This window comes from Acomys russatus, chromosome 9 (assembly GCF_903995435.1).
Source record: "Acomys russatus chromosome 9, mAcoRus1.1, whole genome shotgun sequence".
NCBI classification, from domain to species: Eukaryota; Metazoa; Chordata; class Mammalia; order Rodentia; family Muridae; genus Acomys; species Acomys russatus.
The window spans coordinates 51,299,484-51,325,133 of NC_067145.1; the positions used below are offsets into that span (position 1 = coordinate 51,299,484).

General features: G+C 43.8%; 2 protein-coding genes across 2 annotated transcripts; both read right to left on the reverse strand.

The window, feature by feature from the left end:
• Nucleotides 1-652: 652 nt before the first annotated feature.
• On the reverse strand, nt 653-25,321 carry Hspa14 (heat shock protein family A (Hsp70) member 14). The gene is made up of 14 exons (XM_051151330.1): nt 25,265-25,321; nt 23,082-23,162; nt 22,891-22,973; nt 15,018-15,066; nt 14,784-14,889; nt 13,184-13,274; nt 11,183-11,287; nt 9,882-10,043; nt 8,855-9,010; nt 6,539-6,641; nt 3,497-3,709; nt 2,911-3,084; nt 1,502-1,572; nt 653-869 (listed from the first exon to the last, which is right to left on the reverse strand). The coding sequence occupies exons 1-14, from the start codon at nt 25,319-25,321 to the stop codon at nt 782-784; spliced, it is 1,539 nt and encodes a 512-aa protein (XP_051007287.1). The 3' UTR covers nt 653-781.
• On the reverse strand, nt 19,029-20,768 carry Msantd7 (Myb/SANT DNA binding domain containing 7). Its single transcript, XM_051151318.1, has 2 exons — nt 20,096-20,768; nt 19,029-19,577 (listed from the first exon to the last, which is right to left on the reverse strand). Exons 1-2 carry the CDS (start codon nt 20,658-20,660, stop codon nt 19,054-19,056), a joined length of 1,089 nt encoding a protein of 362 aa, XP_051007275.1. The 5' UTR covers nt 20,661-20,768; the 3' UTR covers nt 19,029-19,053.
• Nucleotides 25,322-25,650: the final 329 nt, after the last annotated feature.

Below are 25,650 nucleotides of genomic sequence, written 5' to 3' on the forward strand. Positions count from 1 at the left end.
TTCTCGATTGGTTATATCCTGTCATATTCATTGGCAAAATTAGAATTTGACAGGTAGCTTTAGCAGGCAAAGTGCTTGGTATGCAAAATCAGATCTTCAGCACGCATGTTTGTTGTTTTTGTTTCAAAGTCTGGTGGCTCACACCGTGCGGTGGTTTGAGTCAGAATGGTCCCCTCCGCTATGATGGTACTGTTGAGAACTGGGTGTAAGGTAAGGGATGAGGGGGTGTGTCTTGGAGGTTTATCTTGCTCTGGCTCCTTATACCTCTTTCTCTGCTGCAGGTCTACAGTGATGTGAGTTGTAGCACCATGCCCTCTCCATCATAAGGGACAGAAATCTCTGAAATACAAACGGAATCAATCTGTCCTTTTAAGTTTTTATGTTGGGCATTCTGTCACAGTAATGAGGAAGCTTATTCACTACAATCTGCAACTGTTTTCAATTATTATGAAACGCACTCAAAATGCTCTTATTTATCAAGGAATCAACAAACACCTTTTAAAATTAGAACATTTAAAACTCCCAAAATTTCCAGTAAATTTTCTTTCATTCAAATCAACTAACATCTTAACTAGCTTCATGAACAAGTCCCTATTTTCCATTAATAATGGTTAATTTTACATGAAAAAGAAAACAAAGACCCCAGTACTTACTAATGAATTGTATTTTAATAGAAACATAGCTTATACCATTCATCGAAAAAGTATTTTATTATAAACAACACTTATACACAAAATCAAATAATGTTGATATTATAGTTCTAAAAAAAGTCTTGGTTTATCTAAAACAGTTGCGATGCAACCTCAACAGTGACGGCTTCACATTTTCCAGTCTCTTGGTCTGTGCATGTCACCTGTAAAGATCCATCCCTAAGGAAATAAATAAATACATTTCATAAGCCCTGAGTTTATACAAACACAAAGTTTTTCAGGAGGATCTTGAATTTTTCAAAAGAACTTTAAGAGAATAAACATGAGCCTAGTGTCTTTAAATTTGGCACGTGCTGTTTCTTGGAGGCTCTTGGACTCCTCTAGACCTGAGACCAGAGCTGTATTCCTTGGAAATCCAAGACTTTGATAAAAGCTCCAGGCTTTATACAAGCTCAGGACAGGTCATGGCAACTCCAAACCCAGGCCATGGCAAGCCCATTCCATTTACAGAATATACTGTTCCTAAGGTCAAATGAAAAATATTTACTTAGAATAAACAATGGTAAGATGGCCCAGTAGTAAATAAATGGCAGCAGCTGAATTTAATCAGTAACAAATTTCCTAGAGCTTTCCCAGAGATAAAAAGGGTCCATAGAAAGTCCATAATGTTGCTAATTACTTGGTATACATTTCTTTCTAAAGCAGAAGATCCCACAGTAGAAATATGATCCACAGGAAAATTGCTACAGCATTTAACAAATGACTCGCCTAGAGTCATAATAATTAGCCAAACTATAAAGGAACCCAATTTCAGAGAATCTTCATAATACTGCAAACATTTAATTTTGTACCTTTTCATAGTAAGAACAGCTAATATATCACGTAATCCATTTTCTTTTTTATCTAAATCCTGGAGCACAACCTGTCCATGCAAAAACAAAACAAAAAACAAAGATAATTCAGTACTTTTTTACTGTAAAGGACCAATGTTTAGGTTTTTTTGGTTTTTGAGCCAGGGTTTCTCTGTGTAACTCTGGCTGTCCTGACTTGCTTTGTAGACCAGGCTGGCTTCAAACTCACAGAGATCTGCCTGCCTCTGCCTCCCTGAGTGCTAGGATTACAGACGTGGCTACCACACCCAGCTCAAAGTTTAGTTTTTAACTAAAACAAACCTTTTAAAATGGGACAGTTTTCAATTATCCTTCCATTTAAAGAGAATTCAGAGGTTGGGGAGCTAAGTCTTGTTAAGTATAAATATCTCATTTAGAGGGAGAATATATAAGACAATTAATGTATTTGTCCCTTTATTTTGTCACATTCAATTTACATGATTGCTGTTAAGAAGTACTGTCCTCAAAAATCAGACTACTTTCAGGGTAGGGAATTAAGCCAATGCCCACAGTAGCACAGATTGCCCTCAAGCATACTTTGCGGGCATCCTTAGAATGCTACCCATTTCAAGAAATATACAGAGTTTTTGGTAACATCTGTCAGTAACGAGTGTTATGATAGTGTATCATTTCTTAGTTTCTGAAAGACTGGTGTTCCAATACAACCAAGTTAGGAGTTCGGCATTGCTTCCCAGCCTCTGCAAAGATCAAGTTTGATGATTTTATGAGTCACTGTCCAGTGCCTCATTTGGAAAGGAGGCACAGGACAGGAACACTCTCTTCCCAGCTTAGTGCCACACACTCCTGCAATCCCCTTTGTTCTTTTTCCTGAGACAGGGTCACTGTGTGTAGCTCTGGTTGTCTTCAAACTCCGAGACATCCACCTGTTTCCTCCTCCCAAGTGCTGGGATTAAAGGTGTGGGCCACTGCTGCCCAGCCTTCAATTTTCTTTTTAAAAAATTATTTTATCTTACTTTTTTGTGTGTGTGCACATGTGTGGGCTCGAGCCTTGACAGGCATGTGGAGGTGAGAGGGCAACTTGAGGCAGGTGGCTCTGTTTGAACATTACTTCATCAGTCACCTGGTATTTACCAAATGGAAAATTTTATCTTCTCCAAGTTACCTGATTACTAAGATGAGCCAAAAGGCAGAGAAACAGTGGAAACACAGACTGACTTGTTATGCTTTCAAACAAAAGATCACTTATTTTCTCTCACTTTGGAAAAATGAGTAAGTAGAAGCAATTTATTCATAAGGATGTTACAAACTACATATCTTTTGTATTAATGGGGAGGTTAACTGGACCAACTTTGGAAGAAAACGCCAAGTATTTGCCTAGGGCAAAGTCATAGTATCCAATATTTATTTACCTGTGCAAACTTGGTCTCTTCTTTAGCAGAGTTCCTCCCCTCAGACTCATAGAGTTCAAGGCAAACAGAAGCTATACTGCCAGGGGCTTGCAGAGTGTGCTGTCTCCGAGCTGGCAGAGGAGTCCCGGATGGAAACAGTACTGTGAATCTGTTGGCACCTGATTCATCAACCCCCTAAGGAGCAGGAGAGCACGCTGGTTTTTATCTTTACAATTGAATATAGCCCCTGTCACTCCTGCTGTGGAGGAGATATATAGTCCTCACTGACAGTCCGCAAAGTAGGCAGAGGAAACACAGGCACAACCCTAATTCCACCTCCCTTTTTAATTACATTCTGATATATAGTTCTCTCTACATATGCTAGAAGGTGGTGTTTAAAGTCGTTCTTTATCTTCTTAGAAATTAACAGGTTCCATAGATATGTAGTGAGACTGCAAAAAGAATCCATAACTATGTAATTACTAGTCTAAATTTCAAGTTCTTCCTGTACCTGTTACAGGACTTATTACATATTACCATATAGACGAATACTTAGAGCAATTAATTTGTAGTACCTTTATGTAAATGCACAGAAAACAAAACACACCTTAACTAAAATATCCTTGGCTGAACACTCTATCATGAGAGAGTCGTCCCCTGATGTGCTCTCTTTCCCAACAAGAATCCCGGCCTCTATGGCTGCACCGATAGGGATGACCTCATCTGGAGGGATGGAGTTGAGCAGCTGCACAGCTGGGAAGAGGTCTTTAATCAGCTGCTGCAGCCGTGGGATTCTTGACGAGCCGCCACACAGCACAACCTGAGACAGGAAGAGCAGGGTGAGGCCTGCACCACAAGAGCCCTTGTTTGACATGTTACCTAACAAACAAAGGAACTTAATATCTTTTCCTCTAAACAAATTTAAGATACAAAATCATACTATAAGATACAGAGCTTATGAGTGCTGTGGTACAAAGTTTAAGCATTAAGTCAACTGAATAGGAGGAATAATTAACATTCTGAGCTATCCCAACATTTTATAAAAGATGTTTACATACATTTTGTAACCAATATTGTTAAATCTTTCCATAAGAAAACTATACTATAGACTTTTTTTTTTTTTTTTGCTTTAGCATTGATGGGGAAAGATGTTTTATGTTAGTACAGAACTCTGCTTTAAGCTCTTAGTATCTATCTGACTAAATCTCATCTCTGGAGCACTTCACGTAGAGGTGCTCTGTAAATCCCCAGGTTCACCCTGACTCGTCCCATCAGCACCCGAGACTCTGCACCTGCAGAGTGCTGACCAGACACAGCCCGGGAAGGGAAACCAGCCACTTATCTCATCATCAAACTCCAACGTGACAGAAGCTCACGACACTAAGGCTCTTGGACAAGTAGGCTGCAACAAGGGGCACCGCACCTACTGCAAGTGAGGGTGCGACAAGTACCAGGTTTTTGTTCTTTAAAGTGGATTTGCCTTTAAGAAGAAAAAATTTCCCTAAAATTTTATCATCCTAGTAAATATAGAAAAATGTACAATGTCTTAAAAATTCTCATATTCAACAAAAAGCTTTATTAGTAAACTGTAACTCCCCCTCCCAACCAACCAAATAACCAAACAAAAAAACAAACCCCAAAACTCTGGAAAATGTTGTCTTCTAATATTTGATTTTAGGATGAAAGCTACATAGCATTACTATTGCCAGTAAGCAATCTAACTTAAAAAACTAGGTTTTACTTTAAATAAATTATTAAGTAACAAATCAGAGAAATGGGGTTTATTCTCTAAACTTACATTTGAATAGAAAATAGCTTCCCTTTACACTGCAGTTTGTAATACAGCTTCTGTGCAGTAACATGGCTCACTGCCTGTTTTAGCGTGTAAGGGGCGGGTAGGACCTGGAGGAGGCTGGGGTGTAGCAAGGCTTTCATGTAGCCCGGGCTCATGTCGGACGCTCTGTATTCAGGGACTACCCTGCACTCCTTACTCTCCTGCCTCGTCTTCCCAAGTACTACAATTCCTGGTGCGTGCCGACAATGCAGGGCGCTAATTATTTGTTCTTGCTACTAAGGTCTCAGCGGTTTGTAAAAGAACACCTGAAGATGCAGACCATGCTGACCTACAGTGCACCCTGTGAGCGCTAAATGTCTTAATGCCTATAAAGCCCAATGGTCCACTCCCTGGCCATCATCCTGTCAGGCCCGTCTAGGAGCCCGACCGTGCACATGGTCATACCACATGTAAACAGAAGCGTGAGGGTGGCAGATGTTCTCAAGAGATGTTCCTTCTCTTTCTCTATTCCAGGGGGTGGGAACTGCACATGGCTGCTCCTTTAACCTACGCTCTGCAACTGTGAAGCCAAGGGAACAGCTACAGAAGCAGAGCTCCAGCCACTGTCTGCCACTCATATGTAACCCAAGCAAGCAAATGCTTGCTCTAAAAGGCACCGAGAGTGCAGTTCTTACTGCAGCACGGGCAAGCGACAAAAGACAGTTCTGGGTTTTTAATTCTTAAAAACCTGTATATCCACAGCAACAGTCTAAGGCTTAAGCAATTCAGAGTTGTACTGTAGTGACAATTACATGACAGAACCCCAAGACAAATGAAGACGGGAACAGACCGTCTACAGTAGGCTTCGGTGTTCCCTGGGTTACACCCCAGCCACCGACCCCACGAACCCTCAGAATCAGCTACACTCTTTACTTCCATTGGGAAGTCTTGCCAGGTTCTCAGAAGAAAGCGCGGCCCAGACAATGAAGCTGCGATTGAGCATCTGTTTCCACGGAAATGTATTTTAAGGCTGCCAGCACTACGAGCCAGGCAGAATATAAACGGATTCTCATCTACTGGTAAACTAACATAAACTACGCTAAACCTCATAACACACATATATCCCAAGCACTTGCCCCTGTGATCCTTGGAGACTTCTATTTCCCTGTCGTCTTTCTCTCTCTAAACTGTCAAACTTGGCTCCGCCCCCTCTCCATGAACTCCCGCCTTCCACTTCCTGTCCTTCTGCCCAGCTTATTGGCTAAACAGCGCTTTATTGACAGTTGTTACATCCACTCAAGACATTCCTCCACAGGCCCCAGAGGGGAGGTCAGAGCCCACCCTCAGGCCATAAAGAAGTAGCCCTCCTGGGGGACAGCAGGCATCCTGGGAGGGCTGCTACTAGTGGGCAGGTGCTCCAGGGAGGCAGAGCTGTCATCCATGCTGCTGAGGGCTTTCCCATGACACAGCTGTCCATCTTCCTGTAAGTTATCCCCCAAATTCAGAAACGATCCTCAAGGTCCTCGGGAAATCGCTTCATCTCTGGACTTGAGAGTCTCAGCTTATCACACTGGGGCAGATGACAGTGTCTACCTCAGAGCTGATGGCTAGTGGTCAACAAACACAGTGCATGGTTACAGGACACACTTCAGTAATCTGTCTGTCTCACACAGGGGATAAACATATTATTGGAGGGGAATTATTCTGGGTTTAGTTTTTGTGGGTGAAGAAACAGAATATACACATACATATGTGAGTTTACTAGATCTTTAAACATTAACGAAAGTCCAGAAACATATTTTTCTACACTGTTATTCCCTAAATTCTAAACCTGAAATTGTTCCTAAAACTAATTAAGAAAGGATAAAGCGTTACCTTGTTAATATCATCTGCTGTAAATCCACTTTGACGTAAGAGTTCTCGGACGGCTTCTATACATTTGTTAAAGAGCGGAGAACAAAGAAGTTCAAATCTTGCTCTGTATGTGCAGGTGTGACCGTGGGTGGGAGAGAAGAGAGCAGAGCAAAGACTTAGTGCTGTCTGGCTTCTCAGAAGAGTGACAGGCTATTAAGCTGTGTCTGTGTGTGTGTTCCCGAGTTATTACCTACATGTCTGAAAATACTTAATATCCAATTCAAAGGGAGGGTCATCTTGCTCATGACAGACCCATAAGGATCCAAAATATAGCTAAGAAAATACACAAATACATGGCATGCCCAACAGTAGTAAATCCACTGACCCTAATAAAATCACCATTTGGACAATTTTTCTATTTTCATATGTCCAAATGTTAACAAATATTCCTAGTTACTTCCCATTACTGTCTGAGATGATATATTTTTTCCTGTAGCATTTTTATTTTTACATATGTGACTTTTAATAAAGAAAAACAATTATTTTTGGAGTAGCCTCATTGAATTTTATATTCCAGGTAATAACAATGAGTCAAGAGATTACAGATGCATCTGAATAGTAAATATGTTCAATAGTTTAAAATGCTTTATTCAGTGTCACTGTACAATTTTGTAGGTTAATGTTTGACCCTTGCTTATACACTCATGTAACTGAATTCATGAGTATTGACTACTGAGGTGAAGGAGATGATGTTATAATAATATCCAGCCTGTTCTAAGAAAGTTGCACACTGACATGTAATATTGAGACAGATTCCATCCATGAAAACTGTACTGCCTCATTTCATATTCAAGTGTTTTTTTTTAAGTTACTACATTTTATTAATGAACAGCAAAAAAACTCAGTAATCTCCATTAAATGAATGGAAAGTTCTACAACTTGCCAAGAGTGGCGGCTCTCTTCTGCAGTCCCTGTGAATCTAATTCCTTTTCCATTTCTTTATCTGTGTGTGTGTGCACGGCGCATATGTAAAGATAGAGGGCAACTCAGGAGTTGATTCTCTTCCTCCATCATGTGGGCCTCAGGGACCGAACTCAGGCCATGGAGCACCTTTGCCTGCTGAGCCATCGTGCTGCTCCACGCTTATTTTATTAAATGCAGGTGAGTGATTTCAAATGTTCTTACCTACAGATACTAAACATACTTTACAGTTGAAATAGTTTGGATAAATTCCTCAAAGAGATATGACAAAGTTCATTTCCTTTTTATACGGATAGGAGTAAGCAAGCACACACCTTTTGAGTGCTTGAGCAATCTGGAAATAGAAACAACGTGAAGATCCTCCAGTTCTCAAGAGATGTCCATGCACTTTAATGCCTTTTCTGTCCTTTGGGCTGTGCTAAAGAGCTAGCCACAGCGGCTCCCGAGGCATTGAATGTTTCCGTCTGACCAGCGTGACTTTAATTCTAACTGTGCTTCAAAGCAGTGTATTGTCAGATGCTGGGAAACCGCAACACGCTAACTAGTTGTTGCTAGTAAACGCGCAGTGTGAACGACAGGAGCAGCCTCAGCCTTCTGCCTTGTGCTTCTGGGTAAAGGTGCAAGCACTTGGGTCACTTAAAAGATAAGGCTATTAAGCACTATTTCTGCACATTAAATCTGTGTTTGCTAAATGTCATAAAGATGATTAAAATATAAAACATTGGCTAGGGATGTGGCTCAGTTTATAGAGGGTTTGCTTATTAGCATCGATGCAGTCCTGGGCCCTGCTGCTGCACAGCCTAGCACTGTGGTGCATGCCTGCAGTTCCAGGACTGAAGAGGTAGATGCAGAAGGACCACGAGTTCCAGGTATCCACAGCTACTGTGAGCTTGAGGCTAGCCTGGGCTACATGAGACCCTGTCTCACAATACAAAACAAAGGGTTGGGGAGATGGCTTGGTGAGCAAATGCACTTGCTCTGCAAGGGTGAGGACCTGAGTTCAAGTCCCCAGCAACCACAAAACAAACAGGGCAGGGCGGCATGTGCCTGTGATCTCAGCATCAGGGAAGGTAAGGGGGGACCACGGATAACTCTCCTGAGAATGCTCATAGGCCAAGTAGCCTAGAGAAAACCATGAGCATAGGACATGTCAATCTTCAGTGAAAAACAACACTTACAGAGCAGGGACTCTGAATTCAAACTGTAACAATTATTTAGCCTGATTAAAAATAATGAGCTCCAAGTCTGTAGACAGTGATGTGCCCTCACTACAGATAACTAAGGAGAGAAAGAAATGCTACACACTGGAAAATTACACATGGAATCTCTGAAATGTCTCTCGTATATCAGTTTTACCTGGAGACATTGCAATCAAAATCTTGACCTTCATACAATGAATCTACAAAGCAATTGGCACTCCCCAAAGTTGACAGCGAATGTTTGGCCACTTCAGCGCTGTTCATCAATTTCATCATGGCTCGGGCATTTCCCCTCACGTCATGTTTGAACAACCTAAAAACGTAACATTTGAAATTTAAAGGTCCTGGGTCATTTATAATTTAATGCCACTAAAATCTAGATACCATTAGAACAATAATGAGTTAACCAGATGCAAGTCATGTGGCTCCTAACGCTGTTACATGCTCCTAAGCCGTCTGAGTCCTCTCAGGAGCAGCAATGAACCAGTTTGTATACGATTTTGAATGGCTGTACTAAGTAACCATGATAAACATACTTTGAGTCAGAGGCTATCGCAGGTGTGACTATCAGACCAGAGCATATGTGTGTCACTTTTACAGTCACCACAATCGCTGTGATTGGTGTGAGCTAGGTGCTGATACTGACAGCTCAAGGTGCTTCCTCACGTGCAAAACAATGTGTAAAATTAAAGTCTCTCATATCCAGTGTGGGTGACTTCAAGTAATGACCAATTTTTTGTTAAGCAATACCTTTATAATAAAAAGCAGTACATGTTTTTACTCTACATGGGAATTCACCCTTTAAAAAAAGAAGAATTGAGCTGGCCTCAACTCGAGTGTCCCTGCCCTGCCTTGCAGGTGCTGGGACTGCAAGTATGAACTGTCGTGCCTGGCTTAAAAGGAGCACTGTGCTGCTGGTGACCTGGCCTCTGCTTCTGAGGTCATGAAGACACCTGGGTCTCCACACAAGGAGGAAAATACATCTTCCTTTGTTCAGAATAGTTTAAAGCGCTGGGACTAAAGACATGGCTGGGCTGTTAAAAGTGTATTAGACCTGAGTTTAGCTCCCTGGCAGCGGCCAAGCTACCACTCCAGCCACATCAATCCTAAAAAGGAAAGCAAAGCAAAATAAGCCAAGGAAACCCTTGAGGTGAAGCCGCCATCGGAATGGGCGTGGTACTCACCTCTGGAACTCCGACGCCAGGTACTGTGCCAAGGTTGCTGTGAAATGTGCACCCCCTATGTCATCACTGGTGTTTGTTGAGAGAACCCGATACATCCCACTGTTAACTTCCATGATACTGAGTGATAGGGATGTTCCTCCAAGCTTAAATACCAAAACATTGCTGAGAGAGAGAGAAAAGAGTAGTTCATCTGAGGAGCACAACATTTTAAAGCCAGACTATATTTTCAAAGCCTTTAGTATGCATCTATTTAAATGACAATGAGGAAAGATTGCAGCCCAGATGAGTCACCAGCTTGTCCCTAGTCACCAGTGGCCACTCAGCCTTTAACTCACATTGTTCTGAAAAACAAACAAAGCTCCTTTTGGTCCATTATGCTAAAGAAACTATTTTCGGAAGGACTAGACTTCAAACACTAGCTTTTCAAAGTAAAGCAAACAAGGGTTTCATGATTACTATGAATCCAAATAGAACCAAGCACAGAAATCCCATTAATATTATACACATTATGACAACAGCTGATAGGTCCAAAATACAGGACACTAGGAGCCAACTCCCCACTTCTTATATATCAGAATTCATAATTTCTAAACTTTTACATTAATCTGGTTTACCTTAAAACAATTTCCAAGTGATATATACGGAGTTTCTCTAAACGTGAGAAATGTGGACAGGGTCAAACAATTTGGAAAGGTTAGGATTCTGCTTCATCTGCCCAAGTGTGACGTCACTGCTTACCTGCTGTGGGGCGTGGCCCTGCCCAAGATTATAAAAGGCCAAACCCTCCTCATGCTCGTTCTTTCTCTCTTAACCCCCTTTCTTCCTCTCTCTCTTACCCTCTTACCTACCTTCTTTCTCTTTTCCTGCCTCTGTCTCTGTGTCTCTCTGGGGTACCCCTCCCCTTTCCTTCTCCCCCATGCTCACTTAAATAAACCTCATATAATATAATGTCTGTGGCGGGGCATCTTATTTTTTAATTATTAGAAGGCTGCCACCATATCTAAATTAATTTCTCTAACATGCGTGGCCATCAACTGTTAAAGTAGCATCAATTGTTTCTAAACATGTCCAAGACCTGGAAGTGGCAACAGTGCTTCAGTGTCACTTGGAGAGTGGATCAGTCTATAGTTAGCCAATTTCCACAAGAAAATGAGGGTGACAGGAGGATGTGCCCCTTCCCCTTTCCCTGCTTTCCCATCCTCAGCTGCTCAGACCTATGTGGGTTCCGTATGTAAAGGCTGCGCCATGCTTATGGACATAATTACTATAATTGCACTGAAAGCTAGAGATCCAGTGTTTACCTCTTCCCGGTGGGACAGTCTTGTCCAATCCCATAAGCAAGAAGAGCTGCAGATGGTTCGTGTATTAGTCGCAACACGTTAAATCCAGCGGCGCCAGCAGCTTCCCTGTGAACAATTGCTCTCAGTGAACTTCATATCACATGCTCAGTCCTACAGTTGTACCTGAAAGGCTCCTGTGCTCGCAAATGATACTCCACAAGAGACCGTGCAAGGAAGAACACGTGCAAGGCAAGCGACTGGAGCTACTTCTGTTTAAAAATACACTGCTCAGAGGCTGGGATTTCCTCTCTCTCTCTTTTGGCTTTCCTAGACAGGATTTCTCTGTATAACAAGCCCTGGCTGTCCTGGACTCACTCACTTTGTAGACCAGGCTGGTCTTGAACTCAGACATCCACCTGCCTCTGCCTCCTGAGTGCTGGGATTAAAGGCATGTGCCACCACACCTGGCCAGAGCCTGTTTTCTTGACACAGTAGTTTGTACTTATATTGAATAAGAAAAAAAAAAAAAAAAAAAAAAAAAGCCATGGCCAGTGGGGGTGGCTCAGTCAGTAAACAGGCCTGCTACACAAGCATGAGAACCTGGGTTTGAATCCCCAACACCCATGTAAAACACAAACGTGATGGTGCTTGTCTGCAACCACAAACCACAGTACAGGGCAGCATGTGTGTGTGTGTGTGTGTGTGTGTGTGTGTGTGTGTGTGTGTGTGTCCCACATAAAACACAAGTGTGATGGTGTGTATCTGTAGCCACAGTGCAGGGCAGGGAGTGAGTGAGTACGTGTGTGTGTGTGTGTGTGTGTGTGTGTAGTGTGTGAGTGTGTATGTGTGTAAGTCAGGAAGCAGGGCAGGATCCTTGGCACTTGATAACCAGCAGCCCAGGCCAATGGTGAGTGCCAAGTTCAGTGAGAGATCCTGTCACAAGAGATAAGGTAGTAAGTGACAGAAAGCCTCCAAAGGTACCAGCAAACACATATGCACTACGCATGTGCAGATTACACACAAAAATAGAAAGAGATGGGAAGATAGCTTTCAAAAATATCTATTTTCTTTTAAAAAGTTCATTTCGGGGAGCCTCTGGGCCCCGAATGGCTGAGCCGTACCTTACCTCCTTATTGCTCAGAGCATCCCCCTCTGAAGCAGTACCACTCTGACAGAATTAGAGTCCCTTCTGCTCGGTCAGAGCTGCACTGCACTCATCCCTGGGCAGTCTACCTGAATACAATGTACCTTATGAGGTAAAGGAAACCAGTAAGTTTTGACTGAATGAAGAAAGCAAATAAATGCCATGATTACAAATTTTAGGAAGCAATCAAAACATCTACAACATTGTGTAATTTTCTGATTTCTTTGCTGTGGGCTCACAAATAAATGTGGCAGTTCTCTGCTTGCCAATGCACAGGCAGAACGCTACCACAGGGACTTGGGAAAATAGCTTCTACCTGCTAAAGGGAGGCAGGCACACAGGCCTGTGCTGTGGTCAGTATGTAAGGGCTGTGGAGCTGCGAGGCTCCTTCATTCTCTAGGCAACAAGCACCTGTCAGACACTTCAAAGCCCACCCCCTACAGATTCCCCTCCTTCAAAGTACCTGTTTCCTTTTAAAGCCCTAAAACTCCCCCTCCCCCATTCCCTCCGCTTCCCTGAGAGGCAGTCCCAGTGGTTTGGAATAAACTTCCTTTCATTCAGTAATCACTTCTTTTTTTCTTTTTCTTACAAAATTCTTATGCAATTCCAACATAAGCCTCAACTACATGAAACAGGCAAACTGATTCATAAACAACAGTTTACCCCGGTAGTTAAACAGTTCCCAATAAAAACAGCTAAGAGGGCACAGGGCATCTAATACTAAGTTCTCTTCAGAAAAAGAAACACTAACGACATTACCATGAGATATGTATAAATGCCACTGTACCGCGGAAGCAATCTCCAAACGTAACTTTACATTTTATCACTGAATGTAAAGTATTTCTTTTAACTAACCAAGTTAAGAGAGTTACACTTACCCCAGAGCAGATTTTTGCTTTTCTCCAAAATCAAATGGCACAGTAATAACTACTTCATTTGCATCTGAGCCCAAGACAGAATGTGCCGTTTCTGTACATTGAAAAGCAAACACGAATAAATATATTGTGATGATGCACTGTAAGCGATGTAACTTTCTTGTAGTTTCCTAATTGAAGCCAAAGATTTTTCTCACTAAGCCTTGGCCCCAATTCTGGCCCCACCCCACCCCTGTCCACTCCCTCCTGTGGCTCTTAAGTCATGCACTGCTTCTTATGGTTTTCATGATGGTTTGTGGACCCAGAACCAGGCACTTTCCAACAACCCAGGCTCTTCAGCTTTGGGCTATCAGAAATCTAAGTTAGATGGGTCCAGGGAACTAGTTTCAAAGACATTCTTGTGAAGAGACTCCAAATAAGGACTGCCTTGCCTCTCACAAGATTTCTTTCTTTCCCCAAGACAGGGTTTCTCTGTGCAGCCCTGGCTGTTCTGGAACTCACTTGATAGATCAGACTGACTCAGAGAGATCACCTTGTACAGATCTGTCTGATGGGATAAAAAGCTCATGGAGAGATGGCTCAGCAGTTAAGAACACTGAGTGCTCTTCCAGAGGGCCAGGGTTCAATTCCCAGCAACCACATGGCAATTCGCAACTGTCTGTAACTCTAGTTCCATGGGACCTGACACCCTCACACAGATGTACATGCAGGTAAAACAACAATGCACATGAAATAAAAATAAATTAAAAACAAAAACAAAAAAGGGGCTGTGCCAAGACCACCATTCCTTATAAGGAACCTGGCCCAATCCTTTCACATTACAGCTTGAACATCTGGAATCTGCAGTGTTTCAAAGCAATGCTCAACAAGTTTTTGGTTTTGGAAAGTTTTGGAGTTCAGAATTTGGGACTAGGGATTAGCCTGACCCCTGCCACTAGATGGGGACTCATTGAGTAGCCCTGGCTGGCCTAGAACTCAGATCTACCTGCCTCGGCCTCACAGGTGCTGGGATTACAGATGTATGCCACAACCCCACCCACGGATTAGGTATTCCTAACTGGCAGATCCTAGATAAATATCTCCAATTTTAAAAATCTCTGAAATTTTATGTACTTCTGGTGCCAAGCATTTCAGGTATGCCCTGTCATTACAGGAAAGGTTAAGGCCAGAGCCAAGCAAAATCTACTTTAGTTCTAACTGCTAACTTATGGACTCACTCACTGTTTTCCTCCTCAAATCTTTGTGTGTGTATGTGTGTGTGTGTGTGTGTGTGTGTGTGTGTGTGTGTGTGTGTGTGTGTGTCTTTAACTTGCTTAGAACTCTACAAGTAGGCCAGGCCGGCCAGCCAGCAAGCCCCAAGCATGTGTCTGTCTCCACTGGGAATCACTGTCCCAACTCTTTTAAGGTTAAGTTAAGGGATCATTTAAAGTTAACAGTTGGGAGCTGGAGAGGTGGCTCAGTGGTTAAGAACATGCATTGTTCTTGCAGAGGACCTGAGTTCAATTCCCAGCACCCACATCAAGTAGCTCACAATTGCTTCTAACTCCAGCTCCAGGGGAAGTCGCAAAACCAACTAAGTTAGCAGTTAACTTTCGTGTAGTACCTTTCATTTTACTGAATATGAGCCTGGCAACATCTTCTGGATTAACAAGTTTTGTTTCTTCTCCAGTATCTATTTCATATCGCAATTTCCCATTTTTCTCAATGACCTAAAAAAAAAAAAAATTATACCAAACATAATCTAAATAAAAACTGTAAATGAATTTCAGTTTGTACTGGAATTTTGTTTGGCAATTAATGACTTTGAGCAAGGGAAAGACTGAAAGATCATACTCACCGAACATTTACTTTCCGAGATGTATTTCTGAGCCTGAGGGTCGGCAGAGCTGTTCATAAAGAGAAATAAAGATACCTCAGCGTTAAAAAATATTGTACATATGTGAGGTTTAAAGAAGTTGTTACTTTTCACACCACTGAATAGAAACATCAACTAAATTATTAAGTTGCTCAATAGTAACACAAAAGCTTGAATTTAATGGAGGATTTACAACAGCTGTAATTGTTATTCGCTGCATTTGAAAGTACTTAACTGTTGTTCTGACCTGGCCAAACATTTCTGAATGAATTTGAATACTGTATCTAAAACCCTGCACTTTCACACCTAGGATCAGAAGACCCAACTACTGAGATACAAAGGACAAAAGGAGGTAAGACTGTAAACTCAGGTCTGGTAAAGACCTAACCCCACATTTGTTGCTTGGTTTTTATACATGAAAATTAACACCCCAAACAGAAATTGAGCGAAAGTATAAACTCTATATATGGAGAGTTGTACTCTTTTATGCATACACCAAAAGACATTATAGATTAATGCCTCATGTAAAATGCAAATAACTACACGAAATGAAAAAAAAAAATGGTTGCCACTAAGATGTTAATACCAGTGTGTGCAGCTGTCACTATTTCCAGGCCTCATAATACCAAGTGGGACAGGTAAGGTGTTCATTATTTTAGAGAAATGTTCTGAGATGGGTAGTTACTTACAGGCTAATAGGGACAAAGGCAGGACTTGACTCCACCTACACCCCAGTAGCCTCCCACTAACACTGTAAACAACCACTCTACTTCTGTTCTTCAAACAGATGGGAACTCTGATTAATTTCATGTAGAAATGAAAACAAAACAGTCTGTTCCTTTCTAGTAGTCTAAGAAGCTCTGACTGTTCTCTACACCAAGTCTCAAAAGCTGAATAGGAGCTGAAAATGATTAGTGGCCAACAGCGAGCAGGGGTCATTTGAGAACGCTAACCCCTACCATCTGAGGGGACAGAAAGGGTTTTTTAAATAGGCTAATTTGGTTTACAACTGTGAAATCACATGCAGGCTCATCTTAGCTTTATCATCTAAAAATTGAGAATTTGTCACAGCTAACTAATAGTGTAACTGGCCAGCAACTAGATATGCAGTGTTGGGTTTAGTCACCCCCTCCCCGCCCCCAACCCCAATGAAACTGCCTGGCCTTTCTATTTTCTAAACCATATGGACTTCATCCCAGATATTTTAAGGGAGCACAAGAAAAGACAAAGTGTGTGCAGAGAGTAAATTTGTACCTGTTCCGTGTAATTCTTGTGTGTTCAGAGCAGAATTTACTTTAATTGGCCAGCAACTTCTACTGACTGTATGGCCTGTAAGCTACTAACCAATAGCACAGGATCATTTTCCAGGAAGGCTATTTTAGGGAATTGATAGAACTCTTAGAACTTCATTTCTTAGTTGTCTGAGGACAGGACGCCCATGTAGCACAAGGGCAAGACAGACATAAATGACACTGGAGACTCACAGACACACAGAAAGCAAGACGAAGTGACAAAGGATTAGTTACCATCAGAAAATAGTGGACAGACCCACAATTACACACACAAGTCAAAACTTTATTTGTACACACCAGGATTAAGTTAGGTAACAGACAAACAAAGGTGCGAAGCTGGTATACACAGCACCTCACTCACACTGTGGCCTTCAGGAGGTGTCGGTCCTTTTTATCAGCAATGCCCTGTCCACTTTCCCAAGTATCTCTTAGAGTTATCAGGGCCCCTGGTTTGGCAGCACCAGCACCCAAGTGCCCTGCACCCAAGTGGCCCAGTGCCTACACACCTAACTGTACATTCGTCAGTGTGCTGGCCCTCACAACACCCCTGTGAGGTAGGTAGGATGGGCAACTGTTAGATGAAGAGCCTGAGTTACAGATGGTGAAAGGCTTGTTGGAGGAGGTAAAGGGCAAGCCTGAGACTCAAGCAGGACCTCAGCCTGCTCTCCCGGGCATGGCTCCACCACTACAGTCTCCTTTATTGCTCTGCATGTTTTCTTATTAATGCCTCAGGACTTTGAAGTTTATTCCTTTATTTTAGTTACTCTGCCCGGTTAGGGTTTCCAAAAATCCCTCACATTTAACTCCACTTCTGCTCCTTAGTATTTCTCCCATGTCAAATAAATCTTGTCACCAACAGATTTTTATGGCATAGGCCTACGTGTCCTTCAAGTGCTTCTGTTTCCTCCAGAAAACATTATCTACGTTAGTTTTATTTGGTTACAACATATATGCATTTTCCCATGTCATGGCCTAAACACAAGAGACACCATACACTTATCTATGTACCCACTTCAGTGAAAGAAAGGCATCTATGGTTGGCCACCATCAATAAACATCAACACTATAGAGGGTGCCCTTAAATGCAATCGTAAACAGTATTTCAAACATCTACTAATAGCTGCTCCATTTTTACCTGTACTGTGTTACCTAAAAGTTAAAACTGAAAGGTACTAGAAACATTACCTAGTAGAAGTTCCTCAACTTAGAGATAAAAGAAATGAGGCACAAAAGGGGAAGTGGCTGTGACAGAGCTGGGGGCAGGGAGCTCCCCCAGACCCCAGTGTTTCACAGCTCACACTGCTCATGGAGCCAGTGCTCATTCCAACAGCAGCTTGCTCTTGGCCACTTAGCCATGGTTCCACGGGGGTCCCACCAGTTTTTTGTCCTTTTCTTTACTAATTTATATTTCCAGCTTCCATGTAAGCACCTGACTACAATGTACACCTCCCTCCCCCCGAAAAAACAAACAAACAAAAAACCCAAAAAACCAAACAAGCAAACAAACAACAATGACAAAAAAACCAAACCTCTCAACACACTTGCCCACTTTCTCCAAGCTTCCTAATTGCAGGAGGGCATTTAAATCCCCAGACTATTACCTGTGTTTTCTAGAGAGCTACAAGACCCACTAAGAAGCAGCTCTCGCAGTGCAGTGGGATGCTGAGGGGAGTGCACTGGTTCAGGGCTGGTGCTTAAACAAAGCTGTGTCTGCTCAGAGGCTGCTTAGCATCTTCCAAGCTACAGGACAAATGAGCAGCTCCTTCCACTACACCTACCAACCCTACCAACTCTTGTTGAAAAAAAAGTTACTTTGGAACTCAATAACACGTCAGGGTCCAAACCCTGCATCAACCTGTAAGAAACAGATAGGAGCAGCCACAGGCAGATTGAAAACAGTTATAATCCGGGTTGTTTCCATGCTCAAATGGCAACCACAACGTAAACACACAATTTATGAATTTAAGGGGCTTAAATAATATAAAATGCAAAGAATTTCCTTACACTATTTTCCCATCCTGAAGTATAGCAGTACCAAGCATTTACCTCCCACAGTGCTCACTTAGATCCTCATCTCTACAGAGAGCAGGAACTAGTAAAACAGGCAAGGGAAGCTGGCGGGACTAAGTGCTTGCTAGTAGGTATGTCAGAGATACAGCCGTGAAAATGTAGGAGATGGAGACACACATATAGTTATACCTAGACTAGTTGAACCATGGAGAGCTTTAAGAACTTAAGATCTCAATCTAAGAGGCAAACTAATTAAACTGATAAAGGTTCAAGCAGTGATGTCATGGGATTCCGCTACCCTTCTGCATGTTGTAAGACGGAGGTTACCGCATTCACCACCCCAGCTTCACCTCAGCCAAGGGCAAACGTGTTAGTAACTGAACATGTGCATAATGTTTTCAAACCTTAACCCTTTCGCATCTAAAAGCCACCGGACCCTCACAACAACCCTGTGAGGTAGGCAGGGCAGGAAGGACTATGAGCCCCTTGACAGGTGAGGAGACTGTTGTAGAGGTAAAGAAAATCGCTTCACACAAGTGAGGAAGCCAGAAAAAGGCAGCTCGTGGACTTGTCTACTAGACCTTTCCGTTAGTGGAAGATATTAGGAAAAGGAACTCACTACTGTTGTGCGTACTAACAGTTCGTCTCTCCTGGAGCTGGGGTTCAGAAGGCAGTTGTTAGAAATAGCCTGGGACACATATCCATTCCATCAGCTCCTAGCTTTTGGTATTTGAAATCAACCTCTGAAGCACCTTCTCAAGCCCTAGCTGAAAAGCAGCGGTTGCCTCTTCTACTGCTGTAGCCAGGCGTCTGATGGCGATGACAGCATCCCTGCGCAGCTCGTTAGCAGTGTCTTGCTGGGCACTGGCCTCCTCACTGATAGCGATCAGCCTGTCCAGCTTCTCTTCCTCTCTCTTGGAGAGCTCTCGTGCCAACCTCCTGTTCGCTGCCAGCTCAGCTGCAATGGTCCTGGCCACCGAGCGCCTTTTTTGCCTTGCCCACTGTGGAGGGGGCTCACTGGTCAGGGCTCTGTCCCTACCAGAGACAAAAGCAACTCTGGAAGAGGAGCCTGGATGCTGTGCTGTGGAGGCTGCCCCAAGAGGGTTTCGGCTGGTGCTGGTGCCGGGACTGGGCTCCCTCGACACACTCAGGCTGGTCATGGGGAGCCTCTGACAGGGAGCAACTGCACCTCTGAAAAGGTGGTGGGAGCTGCTGTAGCTGGGGGTCCCTTGAGAGCACCCTGAAAAACAAAGCCACAGTGTTGCAAAGAGGACACTCCTGCTAAGGGAATGCTTGCAGCCAGCCATAGAGTCGAGACAGTTACAAAAGCAGGGTGGTTCTTGGGAAGGACGCTTTCTGCAAGGAGATAATGTGGATAGTTTGGCTTCTTTGATCATTGATAAAACTGACCCTGTGTGTTCCCCAAGACGCTTTCTGTGGGGGCTGTCCATCTGATTCGTTCCCCCACGTATTCCAAAGTAGCCATTACAAGTAATGCCCGACACCAGACATAGCATTCAGGGTTGGAGCTGACATGCACAAGTGATGCCCAACTAGGGTGCTTTGACAGAGCACGTCTTTATGTGTGAAGAGTTTGATTATATAGCTAGGATCCTAGCTAAAACCCTGGAGTACTCTAAGAAAGGGGGTTTCATGAGACAGAAATGAGAGCTATGCTCAAGAGAGTGCGGTCCAAACTTGTAACGCTATTTGGGGCCAAGTGACTCTAAGACCCCATCCCTCGTGTGTGGGAGTTACCTGCACCCGAGGATCCATCATCCCAGGAGTCCTCAAGGTTGCTGGCGTCTTGCATCCGGTCACTGATGCTCAGCTCACAATCCTCATCTGATTCATTAACTGTTTGCAAAATACACTCACGGCCAGCTGCCTGAGTCTTTTGCACTTCCCGAGTGCTGGTCCCCTCTTGCCCTGGGGTGTCAGAGGTCACTAAATCCTGACCACAGTGCTTGGCCCAAGCAGCAGCCTCCATTAAGTTGTCTGGGTCAGTCACTATCTGACTTCGAAGAAGCTGATCCAGCATATCATAAAATGGGCAGTGAGGTGGATCTCCCATACTGGTGGTGTGGGCGACATAGGCCTTTAAATATAACGCCTTCAGGACTTTAAACTTGGAGCGGCATTGGCGTTCGGTACGGCGGAAGCCTTCCTGCTGCATCCGCTCAGACACGGCCTGATAGACATCTGCATTATGGTGCATAGTCTGGAGGCGCCGGATGTACTCTGCCTCGCCTAGGATGGAGAGCAGAGTTCGTGTCTCCTGGCTGGACCACCGGATGCCAGCACTGCTACTGGTGGTGGCCATAGTGGGCTGGGAAGGAGGGGCTACCGAAGCAAGCTCCTGGGCAGCAGGGTACAGTTTTGGAGGCGTGGGGAAGCTCTGTGTGTTCTCAGCATATTTCCAGGAGCCAGCCGGGTCCGGGTCTTTCCTCTCGGGGCTAATTGCTGAGAAGCCAGGGCTGAGGAGCACACTTCTGGCTGGAAGGCCACAGGGGAACGAGAGTTATAGGGAAGGTGTAAAGGGCATTCTGGCAGCAAGATAAACAGTGCTACCTGCGTGTAGGCCACAGGAAGGAATATGGCCAAGGCTTCGGGAGTTCATCCATCCATGGGAAGTACCGGGCTATGGGTTTCATGGCTTGGTAACAAAGGGACTGGCTCTTCTACACAGGGCTAAATGCATCCGAGGCTGAGACCTGATATGACCATGTTTTATAAAAATGACAGTGCTCCGACTAAGTAGTTGGGCTGAGGAAGGAAATAACCCGAGTGAGGTAACTATCTCAGGTGAAGTACTGGCAGGGCTGTGGCCTAGTGGTATGTCTGAACGGTACTCGGCTTTTACTCACTTTGGTTCATTTATTGTGGTGTAGCTATGTGCTACCCATGTAACCCACTACTGCATTCTTGCTAGATGGATTTAACTTTCAAGGTGTGAAACGTGAGCTTAAGCTAGTATAAGAAATGACAGTCGTGGTAGCATAAAGGGAACAAATCAGAACACTGCTGGCTCCCGGGGGTAGATAACAGATATGGATGTTCTCTGTCTTGACTGAGTCAACATTAGTGTCCTGGTTGCGATGCTCAGATACAGTCTCGCAGAGTGGTTCCACTGGGGGAAACAGTTAACCTAATAATATGCTAGCTGCTCTCTCCAAAGGTGGGGGAGGGGGCGAGGGCGGGGCGGGTGTTACTTTAAAAAAATTACTGGCTCCTCAATGACTCTGGCTTCAAGATTTATCACAACTCTCCATTTATGATTCAAGAACATTTGATGGCAATTTATTTTTAATATGCTTAGTAATAACTACTAAAGCTAAAGGATATGGAGTATAATTGTATCTCTCTCTCTCTCTCTCTCACACACACACACACACACACACACACACACACTCTGAATTTGTTTCTAAATACTGTGATATCAAGTTCAGTATGCTAAATGGGCAAGAGCTAATAAACATGCACAAGTAAGTGAAGTATTAAATTTAACTAATAATCTCCAAATTTCAAAATCAACACAAGAAAATGTCTAAGATTTACATTCTAATTAGATGAATTAGAAAAGACATAGAAGAGCTGAGGATTAGAAGTCCTGACCTGCAGGCTTATCTAATTCACCTTTTTAATGTGGAAAAGCCACAAATTCCATGTGCCTCGACTTCCTCATCTGTAAGTATCAAAGGATAGTGCCTGCCCAACCCATTTCTATGCAGATGTTGAGAGGATTGAATAGAACCACAGATGCTAACGCACTCAAACACTGTCAATTACTACTACTCCACCGAAAATGAAAGGGCCCTAATTATTATGATAATCTGTAATTTGAGGAGACTGAAGTCTGGGGAAGCAAGCCTCTATAATCTTGTAATTAAAGTCACAACAAATGATTGACCTGATTCTTAAGATATTAATTAAGCTGTTTCTCCAATGATTATATTTGTGAGTCAACTGGGAAAAAAAAAAAAATCAGTTCCCAGAAAGTATCACAAAGGGCCCCAAGGAGGAAAATCAAAAGCAGTTACATAAATTATGATCAATAAAAGATTTTGTTGAACTCAGTCACCATGCAGAGAAAACTTCAAGTTCCAACAAAATTATTCAAGTTCACTCAGTTAAAAAAAAAGAAAAATGCAAAAAGCCCAAAGTATCACTTGCGTGGCGGGGGCTGCCCATGCCTTTAATCCTAGCACTCAGGAGGCTGAAGTAGGTGGATCTCTGTGAGTTCAAGGCCAGCCTGGTCTACAATAGCCAAGGCCACACAGAGAAACCTTGTCTTGGGAAAAACAACAACAACAACAACAAAACAAAGTAGCACTTGTGACTGACACAAATGGCTAAGAGTGAATGGTGGCATTCAATACTTCAGACCTGTTAGCAAGAAGCCAATTTCTGAGCAAACCCACCGGGGTCCTCCCTGAAATGACCACCATCAAGTAAACTGCAATTTCTCTAGTTTTGTTTTGCATTATGCCTAGAACTTACGAACATAATTTTTTTTCTTTGGTTACCATCTCTTAAAGTACTTTATATCATACCTTCTGCCAAGGATCTGCTTCACTTTCACGACTGTGCTTGAAATATTTCTTATTCTACTCTGCTTTGCTGCCAGTCCGACCACCTGAAAAAGAGCAGCATATTAACTACAATGCATGCAACTTTTCACTATTTAAAAGGACAAACCCTGCTTCCCCGCCACCCCCCCAAAAACGAGGGTACTAGAGAGTACCTGTTCATTTTCTGAGTAAGCAACAATGGCTGGTGTGACTCTGTCCCCTGCATCGTTTGCAACCACATCTGCCCGGCCATCCTAAAGAAAGACATGCCAGGGTTAGTTTTTTCACGTTGGAATACACAATCTCATTGAACACATCTGCACGTTTGTAGTGGGTTTTACAAGAGAGCCTTGTACCGGACATTTACTCCAGAGTGATGGCCACTTAGGCCCTGAAGTATTCTTTTATAAATAATCAGTGACTGTTCACTGGGATTAATTGATTTCCTCTTCCTTTGGGAATTCTGGAGCCTCTACGTGACCTTAGTCACAAGACATTCCAAAATAGAAAGTCTTGCAATGGTTGATAGCTGTGTAGGTTAGGGTTGCAATGGTTGATAGCTGTGTAGGTTAGGGTTGCAATGGTTGATAGCTGTGTAGGTTAGGGTTGCAATGGTTGATAGCTGTGTAGGTTAGGGTTGCAATGGTTGATAGCTGTGTAGGTTAGGGTTGCAATGGTTGATAGCTGTGTAGGTTAGGGTTGCAATGGTTGATAGCTGTGTAGGTTAGGGTTGCAATGGTTGATTGATAGCTGTGTAGGTTAGGGTTGCAATGGTTGATTGATAGCTGTGTAGGTTAGGGTTGCAATGGTTGATTGATAGCTGTGTAGGTTAGGGTTGCAATGGTTGATAGCTGTGTAGGTTAGGGTTGCAATGGTTGATAGCTGTGTAGGTTAGGGTTGCAATGGTTGATAGCTGTGTAGGTTAGGGTTGCAATGGTTGATAGCTGTGTAGGTTAGGGTTGCAATGGTTGATAGCTGTGTAGGTTAGGGTTGCAATGGTTGATAGCTGTGTAGGTTAGGGTTGCAATGGTTGATAGCTGTGTAGGTTAGGGTTGCAATGGTTGATAGCTGTGTAGGTTAGGGTTGCAATGGTTGATAGCTGTGTAGGTTAGGGTTGCAATGGTTGATAGCTGTGTAGGTTAGGGTTGCAATGGTTGATTGATAGCTGTGTAGGTTAGGGTTCCTTCAGAAAGCTGCTATATCAGATGAGAGGTTTAGGTATTTGGGAATTGCTTTGCTAAAAGGCCTTTTGTGTAACAATCAATAAAAGGGCTCCTGCTAGGCTACAGGGGGTTCGGTCCTCGGAGACCTGCTGGACCCGGCTACTTGCAAAGCCTAAGTCTTCCAGCGTCTGTCTTTGGTTGTCCTGCCTAACTCAGAACACCAGCAGCAGGTCACTTTGGCATTTATGCCACTGTTGCTTTGCCATCTACGTGGAAAGAAAAATGGATACATCAATCTTTTAACTGCCACTATTAGCTTCCTAGATTTTAGTAAAAGGGTTCTATTCCATGCATTCCCCCCACCTGCATTAGTTCTGTATAGTCAACTGGATCAAATATACACATTCTATACACAATACCTAGCAAGCATGGTAACCCGACTCTCCCACAAATACACCCTTCCCTCCTGCATTCCTACAAACGCAGTAGCTAATCCCTTGGGACTTTCCATATAAGCCACATACGGCTTAAACCCGACGCTAGCAGAGGACAAATTCCTTGTCACCGTTCCTCCTTGCCTCGATATTCAGGAGAAAAAGCCACGGCTCCTTGTTAAGTTGTCAGTTCTAGAATCATCAAGTGTGTACTGCAGTGTCAACTCTTAACTAGGTACCCGTCTCTCTGCAGTAGTTCCACAGTTGCCCAGAAATTCCAAAGACCTCCCACCTCTGGGAATTCCGTGCCCGTGACGTCACCGTCACCTCTTGGGAAATAAGTTGTCTCTCCGGCATCCAGAGGGGTCCTGGCACCCAGGGCATCTTTATAAGAAAGATGTCCTCCGCCCCCGGGGACTCCTCCAGGCATCCTGAGGCTCTAACGTCTTCTGAACCCTTCTGGGCATCCTATGGCCGGAGCCTTCTAAGTGCACCTTGCAGGCTTGAGGTCCCCGAGACTCCTCCGGTATCCCGTGGCCTTCCCGTCTCTGAAACTCCTCAAAGGAGACAGCAGCCCTAACGTCCCAGGAGGGCATCCCGGAGTGCCCGAGATCCCCTCCGCATCCACTCTCCACGCAGCGGGCCAAGAATCCACAACACTTGTCACTTGCTTGAACGCCAAGGTTCCCGGGCCGACGACCGGGAGCCCAGAGAACAGGGTGGCCGCCACGAAACCCAGAGCCAGCTTCCCAGTCTCACCTTGTAGACAGCCACACAGGCCGATGTGCAGCCCAGGTGCACGCCGATCGCCGCCATGAGGCGGAGACCACGGCAGCTCAACGAGTTGGAGCCTTCAGCACACACAGCTACCTCCCTGTAACAAGCCCATCAGGCACTGCGGAGACTTCACGTTCCCGCCCGCCTACAGCGTCCGGTCCGCGGAGCCGGCCTTCCGAGTCGCAGCCAATCAGAACGATGATCCTAATTGGTTAACCAATCATGTTAGCTCATCCTTTGAGAGCCCTGTAGGTCGTAATGCGCACGCGCAAATCCGAGACGACCGGAAGAGCCGCCCTCTCCTAAACAGCCAATGGGAACGCTTGTTGAAATTGCGTCACTTGTTTCCTGCCTCTTACCATCCCGCA

Coding starts and splice junctions, on each gene's coding strand:
- Msantd7 (XM_051151318.1), bottom strand. CDS start 20,660: ATGGCCACCACCAGTAGCAGTGCTGGCATCCGGTGGTCCAGCCAGGAG. Junction 19,578..20,095: donor TGATGGATCCTCGGGTGCAG/GTAACTCCCACA, acceptor TTTGTTTTTCAG/GGTGCTCTCAAGGGACCCCC.
- Hspa14 (XM_051151330.1), bottom strand. CDS start 25,321: ATGGCGGCGATCGGCGTGCACCTGGGCTGCACATCGGCCTGTGTGGCT. Junction 6,642..8,854: donor TTTGATTGCAATGTCTCCAG/GTAAAACTGATA, acceptor CTGCACATACAG/AGCAAGATTTGAACTTCTTT. Junction 3,710..6,538: donor CAGCAGATGATATTAACAAG/GTAACGCTTTAT, acceptor TTCCTGTCTCAG/GTTGTGCTGTGTGGCGGCTC.